Raw genomic sequence first — 13,631 nt, 5'->3', positions numbered from 1 at the left:
AAGGGCTCCCCAGTAGGAGGGCTCATGGCCCCAGTATGTAGTTGTGCTCAGGATGAAGAGTAATTATTACTCTGACACAGTGACAAGGGAACAGGTGAGTCTGGGGTCCCTGCAAGGCTTTCTTATGCTTTCTCCATCTCATCAGGGCCTCCACGGCTCACGTCCTTTCCCCAGCAATGAAAACCTAGCAAGCTGCCTGAAGGGTTCCCACCCAGCACGGCCGCCCGTCAGTGCTACTGTTGTTTTACTGGGTCGGGTCACTTAGGTGCGCTCTGCCCATTGTGAGAGATTCCAGACCTACAGAGGACAGCCGGTGTCCAGCATAAGCCACAGTGTTAGCACAGGTGGTCTAGGTACAGTGAGCATCTTTTTAAATTAAATTTTAATTCTCTTGGTGCATGTCTCAGGACATGAAGTCTGTGTTCGTCTCAAGGAATGGGTCCATGCACGCAACTTCTTTTTAAAAACTCCCTTCCCTCCCTCCTTCCCTCCATCTTTAAGTCCCCTTTTCCAATTTGCATTCTTGTTATTATTCTTAGCTCGTGTTTATAATGTAAATGTTCCCTTCATTGAGGTTGATAGGTTCCTGTACACAGCGTATACTAATTCTTCTTCCACTCCCCACCTCCCCTTGCCCTAGGGTTCTTCGACCCCTTCCCATTTGCAAGAGATCTATTTCTTCATTTCCTTCTATCCTTCCTTTATTTTGCTCTTTGTACAAGCCTTATTCCAATGAGAGATCCATATAGTATTTAAGCTTGAATGTCTAGTTTTTATTTCATTCAGCATTATATTTTCTAGATGCACCCATTTTTTGACAAATATCTTGAGGTATCCTTCCTTATATTTCAGCTGTATCCAGTATGTATTGGTACTGTATTTTCTCTATCCATTCATCTATAGATGGTTATACAGGCTGCTTCCAGGATTTAGGCATTATGAATTGTTCTGCCAGAAACACTGGTATACGTGTATCACTGTGATCTATCTTAAGCTCTTTTGAGAAGGTACCTAGAACAGGCAGCAGTAGAACCCTCTGAATTCTGAGCTGCCAGCCACCAGCCACAGGTCAACCTCAAAAACAGCCATTCAAAGGTCAGCAGTCTTAGGCTTTCCTTGTGAACCTTCCTGCAAAGAGAAACAAGTTTCTGTGAAATTATTAATATGAAACAAATTCAGTCTACACTTTCAAAGTTCCTGGTTCACCATATTCACTAACTATAGGCAGATCTAACATCTCCTCTTGTCCTTTTTTCTGACTTTTAAAATTCACTGTCTGAGAGATCAGTTGGCTCCATTTGTTTTGTATTGAGAATTGAACTCAGGACTTCATGCTTGCCAGGCAGGTGCTGTGCCACTGAGCTATATCCCTGGCTCCTCCCAATATTTTATAAATATACAGCTTTTAAAAATGAGATAATATAGTAGCCATTGTTCGTTTTTGGTTATTTCATTCTGAATGCCCTGTAATACTTTCATTCTCTTGAATGGTTTTATAATACTTTGTTATGTTTGACACTATTGTATGTGGAGGTATGCTCAACTATTTCAAAGAAAGAGACATTATGGTAGCTACTGTTAATACCGGGTTGTCTTGTGGTGAAGTACTGTGTTGCTTACATTGTTCTGTTCTGATCTGCTTTGTTCTGCCCTCTTTTGTCTTAATATATTTAAAAAAAACCCCAAAAAACAAATGCATGAGGCCTGGGGGCCACTGCCATAAACCGAGACATTCCACCCCTGGCCCTCAGGACTCATGTACATCTTTTATACAAAAGACATTTATTCCATAAAAAAATTCAAAGTAAGTTATATAATATAGTTAACATGAAAAAAATTAGCATTTTAGTAAATTATAACTTTACTATTAAAATTTTTATGTATTTTATGCTTTTTAAAGTTGTGATCCTTACTATGCATTGTTCAAGTTTTGGATAATAGTTTTTTCTTCCTGGTTAACATTTTCTTCACAAAATAGTCTTCATGTCATTACATGGCATATGTAGCCATGTATATATGGCTACATTTAATTTTACTTTTTTTTATTTTAAAGAGAACAAAACCAAACCAAACACAACACAACAGAACATAGCAAATCAGAACAGAATAATGTAAGCAACAAAGGACTTCAAAAGAAACAACAGGAAATCAACAAAAGCTACCATAATGTCTTATTTTCTTCAGAATAGCTGTCCATACCATCTTACACAATAAAATCAAACAAAACAAGACAGAACATAACCAATCAAAACAAAAGAATGAAAGCACTATGGGACTTTAAAACAATAGGAAATCAACAATGGTTACCATAATGTTTCTTGTTTTCTTCTTATTGTAGTCACCTTTAGAATATTTTATTGAGTTGATATATCATAACTTGCATATCATTTTCTTATTGCTGGACATTAAATGGCTTCCAAAATTTTTTAATTTTACCCAAATCTGCAATACAGTAATTTATCATGGTTTTTCCTCTCTCAAAATAAGACTGTTGTGCTAAAGAGTATGGTTTGGTTTTCATCGCTCTTGGTATTCATACCATATGACGGCATCAGCAGGGTCTGTGTATGTGAAGAGGAGAGGCTGTTGCCTGCATTGCATGGGTGCTTGGGGGCTTCTCCTGGGTGGGGCAGTGGAGCACTGAGGCGGTGACTAAGGGATAGTGGCAAAAGAATTGCTGCAGTCATCTTTAGCCACTAGGAAAATGCAAATCAAAACTAGGTTGAGATTTCATAGTATCCCCCATTCAGGATGGCTATCATCAAGAATTAAAAAAAAAAAAGGATGCTAATGAGGATGCAGGGAAAACAGGACCCCTTGTAGTTGGGAATGTGGATAGTACAACCACTGTACATAGAGAATCCTTACAAAGCTGAAAATGGAAAGTCCATTGGTTCACCTATAGCTATACCTCTCCTGGATATATTCCTGAGAGAATTAAAGGTAGCATGTGTGATATTTGCATACCAATGTTTATAGCAGCACAATTCACAAGAGCTAAGCTGTGTAAATGGCTTAGATGCCTGTCAACAGATGAACTGATTAAGAAAATGTGGTATGTATATTCAATCAGAAGAATGAAATAAGGGCATTTGCAGGGAAAAAGATGTAGCTTCAGATCATCATGCTAAATGAAATAAGCCAGACTCAGAAAGTTAAATATCACATACTTTCTCCTAAACGGACTAAGTAAGTAAATAAATACGTAAGAGATGCCAGGAAACTAGAAGATACACTGCTAGAGATGGGAAAGGGTTCAATTGGAGGGGGGGAGGAAAGGGAATTTAATGGAATTTGAAATAGTCAAGATACATTGAATGCTAAGACTAAATTCCCCAGGCGAGCTAAACAATTTTGTGTAATGAGCATGCACATAGAAACCTGCTAAAGTGAGGCATGGGCTTGCTAGACAAGGGCATGAACCAGGAAGAGCAAGACCTGGACAAAATGTGAGGTCTTGTGGGTCCCTGGTCTACCAAAGGAGTGTCAGGCAATGAGATGCTGGAGCCCCACACAGATCAGTCAGAGAGGATTTGGGAACAGATCCTTAGGGTGGGTTTCAGTGTCCTCATGAAGGGTGGTTGTTGACACGAAGGGGGATGAGTAATGGCAGCATCTTCAACTTATTTTGTTTGGCAGAGGGGGGGTGGGCGCTTTAATGATTCTATTTGCTGCTTCTTCATCCTCATTCTGTGTATTTTTCATTTGACCCATTGTGTTTCTCTCCAAGGTAGAGTCAGGGGACTTAAGATGCAGATTTGGGGAAAGATTAACAATCTCAGAGTGAGGACTTTATTTCCAGGAATGAAGCGGTGTCGAGCTCCTGAAGTCACAGGTCATTTGCTGACCAGTAAGAACCACAAGCCTTTCCCGAGCCCTTTCTTGGTGTCAGGCACTGATCTTCCACTTTAGCTTCACTGTGTTGTGGAATAAATTTTGCCAACGTAGGTGTATCCTGTCATTCTGACCATTTTAAGGATGGGAGAACTGAGGCCTAGAAGGATTTTCTAGAATTATTTAAAACTAGAAGCCAGGAAGTTTGATTTGGCAACACAGTACATAATTGTCCCTACATGATGCCATCTCCGCTCTATCCCGTACCCACCTTGTTAAGATCTCTGTCTCTGTCCCTTTGTCCTTCCCTCCCTCTCCCTCTCTCTCATCTCTCATCTCTCAGCTTGCATGGAGATGTGAAGCTGAGTCAAGTTCTGATTTGACAGTTAAGTTATTTTTTTATTTTATGGGATGACAAAGAAGTTCAGTCATTTATTTCAGGATACATGAGAATGTTTCTGTGTTGATGGGCTCAAAATGCTGTTCTGCAGCATCACAGGGTAGGTGAAGGTCACTGCATGAGGAGGTGACAGAAGATGTGAACCATCACGAGCCCACTAGAGTCTTAAGACCATAGCAGTGGAACTTAAAATGCAGCTGGAGATGGTGACCACTGAGTGTCCATGGTTTCAAGGCCTTATTTTTCAGCTAGGTGCTAAATAACATATTCTGCACATATCATCTGTTTTTAGGCCTGTCTGTTTAATCTCCCATAGAATCTGTTACCATACTCCAAATAATATTAGTGATGTTTGTTAATTTCATCTGGTTGGAGGTGAGGGAAATAGATCTGAAATTAACTAGGAGATGACTGCAGCTTATTGGCAGAAGAGAAGAAAGCCTGCTAGTGCAGAGTCAGGGAATTGGAAGAGAGAGGGTACGGGAGCTGTGTCTCCATGCTGCAGAAGTGAATGTATTTGGCTTCCTTCTCACTGCTCTGGTTGGTTTTCTAGTTTCTGCTGTGTGCTTCACAGGATTCCAGGCCTGCGCTGATGTGAGCCCAGCATCACTGAACCTGAAATTTCACCAGAAGGTTGAATCTGCATCTTGTAGCTGTTACCTGTGAGTTTGAAAACACTAGAAAAATAATAGAACACTGTGTTCATCTCTCTCTTTTGGTTAGGACCTTTGTGTAAATGGTGCTCAGACACTCCACTTTAAAAGCTCATTAGTGGAAGAAGCGGTCAATGAGCTAATAAACATGTTGCTGGATGTGGAAGAGAATGAAAAAGTACCCAATGAGAATAATATCGATTCAAAAACCAAAACTTCAGGTAAGAGATGAGGCAATGAAAGGTCTTGTTTTTCTAAAATACTTATTTTAAACTAATTTTCCACGTAGCAATTAATTTGACACTTCTGTTAATGATTCCAGTTTTCTGATGCTTATAAATCTGACATTACAATTCTGAGCATTTTATAATGACTCCATGTTGTTAATTCCCATTATTGTATGTTAAACTTTGCAAACCTGTCTTTACATCAGCCCTCCTTGACATGTAGCTTGCTTTAAACTTTTGTAGGCATAGGTCTTTTATTTCTATGTTTCCTACAGAGCACAGTGGATTATGGTTTGGGATTCTCACTGCAGTGTATGTAGACTAGAGCAAAGTGTTGGTGGACAGATGATTTGCAAATCTTTTGGTGGACCCTGAGAGGTGGAGGTTAGTTATTCTCTCACAGTTTTAGGGCTAATGGTAGGAGAAAGAGCTCCAGGCCCTGGGTTTTTGGGGGCTCCCTCAAAACTTTTGTGTCTATGCTCCTGAGTCTCTTAGGGGCCATTTTCTCACATCCAAAGATCCCTCTGTTGCTCTGATTTCCTATTCTTGAATAGGCTCACTTTCTCAGAAGCCTGGCACTTACCCGTGACATTAGACTTGCGTGTAATTTATCATAATTTTAACTAACTTTCTTTCTTTCTTTCTTTCTTTCTTTCTTTCTTTCTTTCTTTCTTTCTTTCTTTCATTTTACCCCTGCCTGCTTGATCTTGTGACAGCAAAAAGGGAGGAAGGAAATTCTGATGTCCTGATATCTTCCCCTCATTCTGGGGGTGTCCTTTTGCCCTTGACCACAGTCACGAGGAAGAAGAAAGAGACCGAGATGTTAGAGGAAGAAGCTCGCGAGTTGCTGTCTCATTTCAACCATCAGAACGCGGATGCTCTCCTCAAGGTTACAAGGAACACGCTAGAGGCCATTCGCAGGCGCCTCCATTCCTCCCACGCGATTAACTTCCGGGGTAAAGATCCTGCGCCTGCGCGTTGGCCTAGTGGCGTGTCCCCAGCCTTTGCTGGTGTGTGTGTGTGTGTGTGTGTGTGTGTGTGTGTGTGTGTGTGTTTGTGTGTGTGTGTATGTTCCTGTTACCAGTTAAGTAATTTGAACCTCCCCTGTTTGTTGAGGGTTTCTTTGTAGAACTAAGCATGAAATTTGGTCCTCCCAACAACTCTATGAATGTGCTCATTGATTGAGAAAACCAGAGCAAGGAGAGGTTAATTTGCTAACATAAAAATAAACATCACTTTTAATCTTTGTGTGATAGATAAAAAATGTAAAATAAACTATTTTAGTTTGAGAAAGACGTATTTTATTTTATTTTATTTTTTTATTTAAGAGGAAAAAGAGCAAAACACAAAACAAAACAAAGCGGTGTAAGGGTACACGTAATACAGAACTACAAAAAAAAAAAAAAACAGTAAGAAATCACCTGTTAGTAGATTACATATTATCATCTTGAAAATAGTTGCTCAAATCACAGTATCAAAGAATACAAGGTGGACATTCAAACAGGGAGACTGCAAACAGCTGTGTTCAATGATCCAAAAACATTGATATAGTCAGCTATTTAACACCCTTAAACACACTTGCTGTTATATCCGTTAGAGCTCTTTTTCTTTTTTTTCCCTCTCTTTTTTACAACAAAATTTACACATTTTGGATTTTATTACTCCTTAGTGCTTATTACTTTTTTTTGGGGGGGGGGGAGAGAATACAGTCAAATATGGCAAAACAAAGCTGTCAGTCAAAACCAAGGATAGACATAGCACATGGTGTAGAACAGAGTACAAGGTTATCAACAATGGTTATCAACGTTGTCTCTTGTTTCCTTAAAAAGAATTGTCTATCTCATTAGATATTATAAAGTTGGACAAAACAGTAGAGAACAAGACCAATAAAACTTAGGCATTGTAAACATCACAGGACTTCCAAAGAAGACAATAGTCAAACCAGAATGGGTATCTTAGTGAATCTTATTGCCTTCAAAGTAGTTGCCTATGTGAGAAAGACGTATTTTAAAAAGACAATCGCAAAATTGTTCATTGTTAAATTATCAGATTATTCATCAGCCTTATAATGTGGGAGAGATCTTAATATCATGCTTTTCTGTTTTGTTCTTTCTTTTCTTTCTTTCCTCCTCCTTCTGTTCTACCCCAACCCTTCTTTTTCTCATCTTCCTCATCCACTTGTACTCTCTCTTCCTTCTTCCCTTTCATTTTTGAAAAGTTATGTGATATACACAAACACAACCTTACCTGTGTACCTATATCTGTATATTTATACTGTCAAAGCCTCTTTAATATGAGCAGTCAGTTTTATTTCCTCTCCTTTTTAATTGGTCTGAGTCTGGAGTATGTATACGCTGTGGTAGGAATGGCATATGCTTTATTTAAAATTCCAAACTGACTATTTTTACTGACTTTGGCTTGTTCTGGTTGTTGATTTTGTTCTCCATTCCTTATTTATTTATCCTATATTTAACTAGTTTTTGGGTATGCTACTATTTGCTAATATTGGTAATATTGGGCATGCTAATATTTTAGATAAGGGTTTATCCTGGAGTCTGATCCTAAACAAATTCCTTTTATGGAGGGTAGACCTACAAATTGTGATCAACAGAAAATTACCTGGGTTTTGCTGAACTGCTATTAGAAGTATTGAACACAACTTGATCCCCTAATAGTTTCATTCACTCATTCATTCAACAAATATTTACTGATTTTGTACCTTTTATGTGTCATTGTAGGTGCTTTAAGTATTATAGTTTTGGTTAGAAATAAAGTAAATCTTGCTTTGAATTTAGAATAATAATAATCCGTCCCTGCTTTGTGTTAATTCAGACAGGAGCAGTGCATCTCAGATGAAGCAGAACAACCCCCCTATCTTCCGGGCAAGCATCACTTTGGCCATTCCTAACATTGCCATGGTGCCTGCCCTGGAAGACATCCAGCAGACACTGAACAAAGCTGTGGAGTGCATCATCTCTGTCCCCAAGGGGGTGCGACAGTGGAGCAGCGAGCCAGTGTCCAAGGTGGGAATGGGATGAGGAAACTGTTTCATGTGAAAGCTGCTTCTTTCATAGGTGGGACAAAGCTGAGAAATACCCTCTTACATTGTAGAAAAAGATGCTTGAAAGAAAAATGGCTGCCTTGCAGAATAATGAAGACAGTGATTCTGAAATGGGAGAGAATGAACTTCAAGGTAAACAGTTTTTAGTTCTTTGTAGATGGCCATTGTAAGTGAACATTTATTGAGCTTCAGTATTTTCCCTTCCCCCTATACAACTTTCAAATCAAGTTGGATTGGGCTGCTAATGTATGAGCCAATTTAACTTTATGAAAAGAGTCAAGAATCACCCATTTAACATTTTAGTGTCATCACTATATTCATGTAGTAGGTCTATCACAGCTGTTGGGGCATCACTGGATTATGGTAAAATCTAAGGATGAAAGCTCAGGACAATTAGGGCCTCAATTTCACAGTTTAAAAAGACCGCACCATCACAAGACATCTGTATTAGTTAACTTTCCTATCACTGGGACAAAATATCAGACACCTGCAAGTTAAAGGAGAGTTTCCCATGGCTCCCAGTCTCAGTGAATTCAGTCTATGGTCACAGGCTACGCTGCAGAGTATCATGGTGGAGGAGAGCTGTCCACTGCATGGTGGTCAGAGAGAAAGAGGAGCTGAGAACAAGAACACCTCCTTCTAGATCACACGTCCTGTGACCCCTCCTTTTGTTCAGGCTCCACTTCTGGCATTTGAGACTTTTGGAGGACATTTTAGGTCTAAGCCATAGCACCATGCATGGTGCTAATGATATTAAATGACATCTTTTGTCCTAGCACTCTTCATAAATCAGCTCCACAAACTGCAGATCTTGGGTGATTATGTTGGTATTTACCTCCTCTGAGACGACAAATCAACTAACCATGAGGCAGAAACTGAAGCAAGTTTTTCATTAAAGCATTGTTACTATGGGGGAGAAAGACAGCTCAGAACAATTTGCCCTAAAACTGACTGTATTCTTCATTAATTTAAGCTCAGAAAATATATGCTATTAATTAGTTTTTATTATTTGGAAACATTGCTCTATTTCCTAGACTAGTTTGAAGTTTTGAATTTTTAATTTCAAATATGAATCATATTTTAAATTGAGAAGAAAAATATTTAATAAAAATTGTTTGCATGTTTTTGGTATGACCAAAGTGTTAAGGAAATAAGCTGTGTCTTTTAAAAATAATTTTGAGATCATTAATTTACCTTTTGATGTGTATAGATCAGTGGTTTTTAGTATATTCACAGAGTTGTGCAAACATCACCATCACTTAATGTTAGAGCCTTTTCATTATCCCCAGACAGCAGTGCTGTGCTCATTAGCAGTCACTTTCCTTTCTTCTTCCTTCCCAACCCGTGGCTACTGATCTACTCTCAGTCTGTACGGTTCCCCATCCAGGACACTGCATATAAACGGAATTGTTCCCAGGTAGCTTTGAAGCTAAGCAATGGTTCATTTTTGTAATTGGACATATTACATGGGAGCAGAGCTTTTTTTCACTAGTGAAATTCTGCATCATATGAAATAAAGATAAGTTTTCTGCCAATGCCACATTTCCTGGCAGCTTCTAAAGGTGTCAGTTACTCACTGTTCTGAGGGACTCCCTGAGGGGCTCTAAACCTACTCCAGTCCCTCCAGGAACAATGAGAGCAGAGAAAGTTAAAACATACTAAACTTGCTTATTATCAAGATCTGGCTTTTTCCCCTTGAATTAATACTTCTTGGATTGTAGTAGGCTTTGGTTAATTTCCAGAGTCCTGAACATTGAGATTATAATTTTCTCATTATTTCCATTGCTTTTATAAAGGAGAAAACGTTCAACACCCTTACTTACCATTATAGAAATCTCATTCTTTCAAAGTACATGGCATAAATGTCTGTGTTTCTCTTTTGTGGCTTTAGATACCTTGGAGGCAGCGTCTGTAAACTTACCCATTCCTGTGCAAGCCAAGAACTATTATAGGAATGTTTCTGACAACAAAGAGATTGTGAAATTAGTCTCTGTGCTTAGCACCATCATCAACTCCACTAAAAAGGTATGTGCAGAGGCTCCAGCACGGCCCTGTAGCTTCCCTGCAGGCGCCTGTGAGCTCAAACATCGCGATCCGCCTGCATGCACCCGGCCTTCTGAAAACGAAAGGCATCCAGCGTGTGCTCGGCAAACGCTTGTTAACTGGAAAGTCTTCTTTCTAGGGTGCAGGTGAGAGAGAACTGTTATTCTCCATTTTACATTGTGCTCTCTTTAATGCTTCTAATCTCTTCTTTCAATACAATCAATCTATCTTAAAAAAGTCTAATATTTTCCAAACCACAAGTCAGACATGTGTCACCACTGACCTTCAAAGAGTCAAGTAGAATAAGGTTTGCGGTCAACTTTTCATGTTTGTACCGTCCGGCAAATCTTATAAAATATCAGAAGCAAATTTATATTGTCCCATGGAAATTAGATAAAACTGGAAATTCGTACCTTTAACACAAATTTGTATGAGACGTGGCCATAAATTTAGGTTAATTCTTTTCTTCCAACTTGCTTTATTCCCAGCTTTCTTTTTTTGTTTGGGTAATTTTGTTCTTATTGTCAAAAAGACTGAGAACCTTAAAAACAATTTTGTCAAGTATAAACACCCGCATTCCCATTGCACTAAGACTGGCTAACCCTTTAAAAGTGTTCCTTAGTTTTGAGGGGGGAGATGTTCCTCTGTGAATACATTTATTCAGTTATTCAGCTTTTCTGGAATGAGTTGCATGTGTTTGAAAACTCCAAAAGCCACCGTCGCTGTAACAATAGTGTGACAAAGTGCTGTTAAGTTTGGTTTTAAGGCATTCCCAAGAGAAGCCTCTGCATTTATGCACATTTAATTTTTCTTTCTTAGTATATTGAAGGTCCTGCATTTAACTCTGGGCTAGGGCTAGTGTGCATGTAATTCCACAACTATTCATTTAATGCTTAGGTTGCTGGGGTCTGTACTAGATGATAAAGGTAAGTAGTCTGAATTACAATAACAAATATTCAGCTGTGCTTTCAAATGTCTCAGTAGTCACAGAACGTACAATAAATTAAGTCAGCAATAAAGTCTGTTGCTTTCTCTGGCATAACCATCCACTGTTACAGAAATCGAAAGATGAGACATAGCAGTCAAAATAATGTAATCCTGGCAGCAAAATACTCCAGTCATTTTTGTTGTATTTCCTTTGTATTACGAAGGAAACGTACAGATCTAAAATAGTAGAAAGCAGTGACACTTAGAATAATTTGAAGATCATCTTTCTGGATTTGTAGATGACCACCTAGTTTTTGGACAATGAATACACAGTTAGGTGCAGTACTGGACACAGCCAGCCTTCTACAGCCCTAGACCCTTCTGAAGGACTCTGCCTCCACCACGGGAAACCCTGTGCTCTCTACCCTTTCCTCTTGCTACAGCTGACTGAATCAGGATGCAAACTCAGTCTCCAGCAGGACATCCTTGGGTTGGCCACCCACTTGTAGCACTACTTGGCTTGAATGAGGAGCTGGATTAAATAATCCAAATGATCTTGTGTTATTGTAATTTAGGCAGGGCAGCTCTACATATGCAGTTCATGTGATTCTTTTCTTTAGGTTCTAAGTTACCTCTACTCAAAAAAAAAAAAAAAAAAATAAAACCTCCAATGGAATGAAGACTGATACCTTCAGATAATGTAAATCTGAGACTCACACAGTTAACTGATAGTATAACTGCGTGAATGTTTAGAGACCCCGGGACTCTGGAATTTCTACCTGCATTCAGGAATCTTTGCTAATTTGAAATTCAGTCTGTACCCTGCTGCAGTGTGTTCCGGATCTGCATGTGAACACTTCGGTCTGTGCCAGCGGAGTCGTTGTGGGTGGACAGGCCAGGGCAGGCTTAGCTTTCTACATTTCAGTGCACGGAATATCGCGATGTGCATCAAAAGTGAGGCTCTGGGGAGTGTTTGAGCTGTGCAGAGGGAGAGAATTTAACCCCTACTGGGTTTGGTCCAGGTCGCTCAAGGTACTGGAAATAGGAACTAGTTGTACCCTTGGGAATGCTTTGGTCTGTCCTGTTGTTTCAAATGTTTGCATTTACCATGTTTCAGTTTTTAAAAATTTTCTTTTGCAAATATAACTCTGAAGTTATATACGAGTTAGTGGAAGAATTTGATGTCTAAGAGGCATAAATACTAGAAGCAGAGACAATTTTTAAATTATTTGTAGGTAATACAGTAGGACTATCTATCCAGAAAATTCTCTCGTTTTGTGAAGCTGTTAATTTAACATTAATAAGAGTGATTTGGAGGGGGCTGGGGATTTAGCTCAGGGGCATAAGCGCCTGCCTTGCAAGCAGACAGTCATGAGTTTGATCCCTGATACCGATAAAAATGAAAAAGACAAAAAAAAAGAGTAATTTGGATAAAAACAACATTGAGGCAGACATATAAATAGTAAATAATTGTCCTCACTATAACAAAAACAACACTAATCATAGTAAAGTCTTAGCATGTTGAGAATGTTATGGAAATTATAGAGCTTTACTGCAATAAGAAGAAAGGGGCTCAGGAGATGGGGGAGTAAGGATCAGTTAGGGGAAAGGGGAATAAATACACGGAGGTCAGGAGGAACCTTGCTAAGATCAAAAGGCACACAGTGGCCACCTCCATCCAAGAGGCCACGAGACGTGGTCACTGGAGTCTGCCTCTCCGTGGCCCAGGCTGTGACGTGATATAAAATGATGCCCTAGGAGAAACAGCATCTGGAACATGAGCTTCCTGTTTGCTCTCCCTGCTTACCAGCGCATGTGAGCCGTTGCATTTTACAGAACACTTAGCAGCAAACTGGACTATTACGTGAAGCACCAAATTCATTTTTATTAGTGTGTAGAGGGTGTACAGGTTGGCAGGTTTTGTTTTGGCAAATCCACATGTATATGTAACACAGATCATTCCCAGCACCTGTCAAAGCTTGCCCTCCTCTCTGTCCACTACCCCTTTGTTCCCTTCTCCAATAATCCCCCTGCATTTTCATATTTTCTGTCTCTGTCTCTATCTGTCTCTCTCTCGTTAGATTACACATGTGACAAATAACATGATATCTGGCTTTCTGAATATGATTTATTTCATTTGATATGGTCATTGCCAGTTCCATGTGTTCTCCTCAGAATGACATGATTTTGTTTTTCCTTGTGGCTGGATCACTGTGTGTGTGTGTGTGTGTGTGTGTGTGTGTGTGTGTGTGTAGTCTGCTTTATTCACTCATCCACTGACAGGTACGTAGGCTGATTCCATGGCTTGCTTTGGTGACTTGGAAACATGGGTATGCAGGTCCCTACAAGCATACTTTCATTCTTTCAGGAATATCCCAAGGAGTGGTACAGCTGAATGAAATGCAAGTGCTGGCTTTAGATTTTTGAGGAAACTCTATACTGAGTTCCATAGTGGCTCTAATACTTTACATTCTCACCAGAGGCTT

The 13,631-nt window shown here is 39.4% G+C and overlaps 1 protein-coding gene across 2 annotated transcripts in view; it reads left to right on the top strand.

The window, feature by feature from the left end:
• Dnah5 (dynein axonemal heavy chain 5) overlaps positions 1-13,631 on the top strand; it is a 282,354-nt gene that overhangs the window by 105,621 nt on the left and 163,102 nt on the right. For both annotated transcript variants that reach the window (XM_063257979.1, XM_063257978.1), the window contains 5 exons: positions 4,958-5,108; positions 5,831-6,070; positions 7,947-8,137; positions 8,226-8,307; positions 10,067-10,200. In XM_063257979.1, the coding sequence (XP_063114049.1) occupies positions 4,958-5,108; positions 5,831-6,070; positions 7,947-8,137; positions 8,226-8,307; positions 10,067-10,200 (798 nt within the window). The remainder of the gene's footprint in view (positions 1-4,957; positions 5,109-5,830; positions 6,071-7,946; positions 8,138-8,225; positions 8,308-10,066; positions 10,201-13,631) is intronic.

The sequence above is a fragment of the Cavia porcellus genome, unplaced genomic scaffold (genome assembly GCF_034190915.1).
Source record: "Cavia porcellus strain 051 isolate PalLab524CR breed Dunkin Hartley unplaced genomic scaffold, mCavPor4.1 scaffold_11, whole genome shotgun sequence".
Taxonomy (NCBI): Eukaryota; Metazoa; Chordata; class Mammalia; order Rodentia; family Caviidae; genus Cavia; species Cavia porcellus.
The sequence above is the reverse complement of the archived record's forward strand: the minus strand, read 5'-3'. Positions and strand labels throughout refer to the sequence as shown.